General features: G+C 41.3%; 1 protein-coding gene across 1 annotated transcript; it reads right to left on the reverse strand.

Moving 5' to 3' along the window:
* Positions 1-338: 338 nt before the first annotated feature.
* On the reverse strand, positions 339-4,628 carry pex11g (peroxisomal biogenesis factor 11 gamma). Its single transcript, XM_018745847.2, has 5 exons — positions 4,361-4,628; positions 3,931-4,113; positions 3,065-3,243; positions 2,889-2,960; positions 339-1,080 (listed from the first exon to the last, which is right to left on the reverse strand). Exons 1-5 carry the CDS (start codon positions 4,424-4,426, stop codon positions 858-860), a joined length of 723 nt encoding a protein of 240 aa, XP_018601363.1. The 5' UTR covers positions 4,427-4,628; the 3' UTR covers positions 339-857.
* Between the last annotated feature and the right edge of the window lie 230 nt (positions 4,629-4,858).

The following is a 4,858-nucleotide window of genomic DNA, read 5'->3' on the forward strand; positions in this document are numbered from 1 at the left end:
CTATGCAATCTTTGTTCTGGAATCTATCTTGGAAGCACAGGATGTGAGGTAGAGAACATCCTTGATGTGATGACAGCAGGTCATAGGAGCTGTTTTCAAAATGATCATTTAGCAACTTGAAGTAACAGTAAAATTAAGTTGAAAAATTAAAATCAGTGAAAATACAAAAAAAAGCATGATCTCCACAGACTCATGTTCAATGTTTTGTGTTATACATACAACACAGTGCTGTGTGCCCATCAGGTGTACGAAGAAAAGTGGGACAGACAAAGGAGAAGAGGTAGGTAGGGGAGAATGAATTAAAAAGTGTCACATTTGCAGCTGAGGACACAACAAAATTGGTGACAATGACAGAATCTATGACATATGCCCATGTGATATTCTTCCGCATCTGTTTATTTTCAGTTTCCTTTAATATCTCTACAGTCAAAAACCAGAATAATAGTCAGGTACCTTGATTTATTCCCCAAGTCATTTCTGTAAAAATCTAGGCTAGAGGTAGATTTTTTTTTTTTTATTTTAAGACTTTATAACATTATATGTGTACTACATTAAAATTAAAATAACAGAAAATAAAAAGTCTCCACACACTCCTGCTCAATTTTGACTGTTGACCGCAAACATCAGCGACATGTTACCTTGTTATAAAAACTGAAAAAGTTGAATTAACTCAGTCTCATATCCCTGCTATGTCTAGGTGGGTTTTAATGCCAACTAACGTCTAGGTGACATGACATCTGGTCTGCAACAAGTTTTGGAAAACAAACAAGTGACCAAAATACGATTAAAATTAAACTGAAAATGCTTGTATTTTCAAAAACTTGTAACTTGAATGTTTGCAACATAAGGACCCAGCATCAAACACCAGCACTTCTACCAGAGCACATCTGGTACAAGCCAATGAGGGAGGAAACAGTGCCCATGAGTCCCACCAACCAATCAGGGAAGTGGCCAGACCAAAGAAAACCAGGAGGCATCCAATGAATGGCATTGCTCAGGTCAGCCATACTGCAGAGTACACTGAGCACTTCTCCCCACACCTGCTGCTGGACCTCAGTGGTTCTGTTCACAGCTGCCTCACTGAGAAAGAAACAGGGTGCATAATTGGTTTAAATGCCAAAAAGTGCATTGGTCCCAATAACTGAAACAGTTTAGGTGTTAAGAGAAAAGTACTAATTTTGTTTCATTGCAAAACACATGCATCTGAACTATGATTTTCACATTTCAAACCATTTTATTCAGCAGGATTTTTGATTGACCTGTGATCTGGGGATATGAATGATGGTTCTAATGAAATAATTTTTAAAATTAGTTTAAGTAGAAACTTTAATCATATTTTTCTGTTTTAATACTACACAACTAATGATCTATAGTATCTACAATAGAATTTGCTAGGCTTCAGACCACCTAGGCCTCCTTTGGACAAGTGGTTAATTATACTAACACAGAATATACTATGACTTGGAAACAGTCTTTTCTATTCAACTGAGATCTATATATTGCACAGAATCATTCAGGTCATATTAGTTTATTGCCATGTTGAATGAGATGAACTTTGAACAAATAGCCTCAGCAGGAATGAAAACAAAATCTACTTCCCACAGTCACACTGGAGCACATTTCAAAATAAAAGTTATACATGGGTAATAAAATAGTCCAGTAGAAATACAGCACACAACATATAAAACCAAATCAAAGTTTTTTTTTTTCTTTTGCCCAAACTGGGTACACACACACACACACACACACACACACACACACACACACATTTTCAGAACCGCTTGTCCCATATGGGGTCACGGGGAACCGGAGCCTACCCGGCAACACAGGGCGTAGGGCCAGAGGGGGAGGGGACACACCCAGGATGGGACACCAGTCCGCCGCAAGGCACCCCAAGCGGGACTCGAACCCCAGACCCACCGAAGAGCAGGACTGTGGTCCAACCCACTGCGCCACCGCACCCCCACCACTGGGTACATATCTGCTATTATATAACTTTTATACTGAGAGTCATCAGCAATAGATTTCATAAATCTGTCATTTAAAATGGGTAAAAAACAAACAAAAAAAAATCATTAAATAATCATTCAAAAAAACATTAATATTGATTTAACAGTTATTTAACAAATTTGCACAGATTTTATTCTAATTTACATTATATATTCTATATGATATTCTATAACCTGCTCTTATATGTAGTACAGTCAAGTTGTAAAGCTGGCCATCATGTCTGTAAGGCACTGGTGAATGTGGCACATTTCAGCAAAGAGGAATGTTGACTGTACCATGTATATATTAATGTAAATTATATCAATTCCACATAAATAATATCAATTCCACATAAACAATATCAATTCCACATAAATAAATATCAATTCCACTGGGTTATTCATGAAACAGCCAATTAAATAACTGATAGTTTAGCTATTAATCAGCTACTTTATTCTAAGAAATTCTACAGTACAGAGACATGATATTTATTCATTTAGCTGATGCTTTTCTCCAAAGCAACTTACAATGTTAAGGTGTTTACAATTATTTACTCATTTAAACAGCTGGGTAATTTTACTGAAGAAATTTAGGATAAGTACGTTGCTCAAGGGTACTACAGCCAGAGGTGGGGATCAATCTTGCAACCTTTAGAGCCAAAGGCAGTAGCTCTAACCACGACGCTACCAGCTGTCCCTGGCAGAATATTATTCAAGAGGAAAAATCTAAATGATGTTCAGATGTTTTTTGGAAACTATATTTACGCAGGTATACAGCCAGGATGACATTTAAGGTTATATGACATCTCCTTTCTGGGAAGGTCCACTTCATTCGACTCAACGAATCTTTCTCAAAAAGTCAATTTAAAGATGTTCAAATCATGCCAACAGCGCACTCACCTTTCATTGTTCTGACTGCTTGTCCCATTTTGCCTTAGCTTCCTCTTGAGCAGTATAAGAATCCTGATAGACCTATGGGCAGTGGAACATGTTAACAGCCATGCAAAATATGCAACTAAAACTCTCTTCTTGTGCAAGTTATATCTGAGAGAGACATATACGGAAAAGTACTGCACCTGAGAATGCCGAGCAGCAATGATACACCCCAGGTCACAGTACTTAGTGTCCACCACTTGTCCGACTTGGCACGAATGAGCTGGGCATCAGCTGCCCAGGCGATGTGTTCCAATGGGTAGTACAACTGGTCAGCGACATTATTTATCACACCCATCCAGCGCAATCCAGGATCCCCCTCCTAAGAAAAAAAGGCTAAAATCAGAGAAATTATAGAACCAACTGGGACTTCTTTGTCTTGTATATTTCCGTTTATTCATTTAGCTGATGCTTTTCTCCAAAGTTATGTACGTCGTTAAGAGACAGCGATTCACTATTTATGAACAGAAAGATGTGCTGAGTCCAACTCATACCGACCACTCATGGTTTCCAAAGCAAGGAACCAAGAACAGCGGTTTTGCATGTCTCAAGGGGGTGCAAACACAGGTAAAACATATAAACTGCACACGCTATGAGCTGGACTCGAACCCCACACCCACTGACTAGCTCAAGATCCATGCAACAGAAACTTAACCTGCTGCACAACCATGTCCCCTACTGTTTATACAGCTTCATGATTGTGACTGGAGGCAAAGTACTTTGGCTGAAGGGTACTACCGCAAGGGGTAGGACTCTGAGTCCAGGGGGAGACCGCTCTAAATAGCAGCGATCAGAGCTGCTGCCATGCTCTCGAAGGACTCAGGTTCAAATCCCACCTGCAACCATGGTACCCGTGAGCAAGGAACTACTTACTCGGACTTGTTCCAGTACAGTGACCCAGCTGACAAAGCGAGTAAGTCACTGAAAGGGGGGAAAATGTCAGCTAAAGGCACAAAGAAGAGTTGACTGGAAGAAGAGGGACCGCCAGGGCTGTGGGCCCTTTACTGACCGAGGATCCGAGCCCATAGCTCCAGCTGTAGGACAGCATGGAAAGGTCGTCGAAGAGCCGCAGCACCGTGCGGCACTGGCTCAGCTGGGCCGACAGCAGCAGCAGGCTCCTGCCCAGCTCTGACTGCTCCTTCCTGGACAGGACCCCACCGACGAGCTGGGAGCCATAGCACAGGGTTCGAATCTGCAACACACACAGTTAACCTGAGGTTTCTCATTCTTTGAGTCTGCAACACACACACAGTTAACCTGAGGTTTCTCGTTCTTTGGCCAACACACACACACACACTTACTTCACAACAACAGGCATGATTGACTTTAGCCAGCGTGACTGCGTCAGTTTAATAATTTAATAAGCTTAGGGAACGTGTCGTGTGACATTTTGCACAGAAACAAAAGATTCGATACGAGCTGACAAAAAACACACCCACCACTTTGTCTCGCCCCCTGTAAGACTCCAGGACATTGACTAAAGACTCCACAGAATCCTGCATCATGTCGTACGGGTGCCTTTTCCTCGCGCTCACTCCTCGTTCCCGCGCACATACATTTTTTTCTTAAAGTCACTATTTCTTGTCTGCACGCTGGCTGCGCTGCCCTCACACAGATACAGATATAGAAATCAGACGGTATCGTTGACTTTCATATTGCATGTTACGGGAGATGAACTTTGAGCTCAACGCTCCAGTCTCGGCAGAAACAAACAACTTCCTGTAGTTCATATTTCAAAATAAGAGTCCTTCATGGCAGCGTTTCCTCCCGTCGCCACCCCCACAACTGAATAGGCTAGGCGATGTGGGAACGCAAGTTCTCCTCATGTACCGCGCTGAAAATCTGAAGATAAAGTGAATTATCGTAACTTAATCAAACCATGTAACAGTGATAACTAGTAGCATAATAGTTAGAGCTACTACCTTTGGATCCAATGG

Source organism: Scleropages formosus, chromosome 9 (assembly GCF_900964775.1).
Source record: "Scleropages formosus chromosome 9, fSclFor1.1, whole genome shotgun sequence".
NCBI classification, from domain to species: domain Eukaryota; kingdom Metazoa; phylum Chordata; class Actinopteri; order Osteoglossiformes; family Osteoglossidae; genus Scleropages; species Scleropages formosus.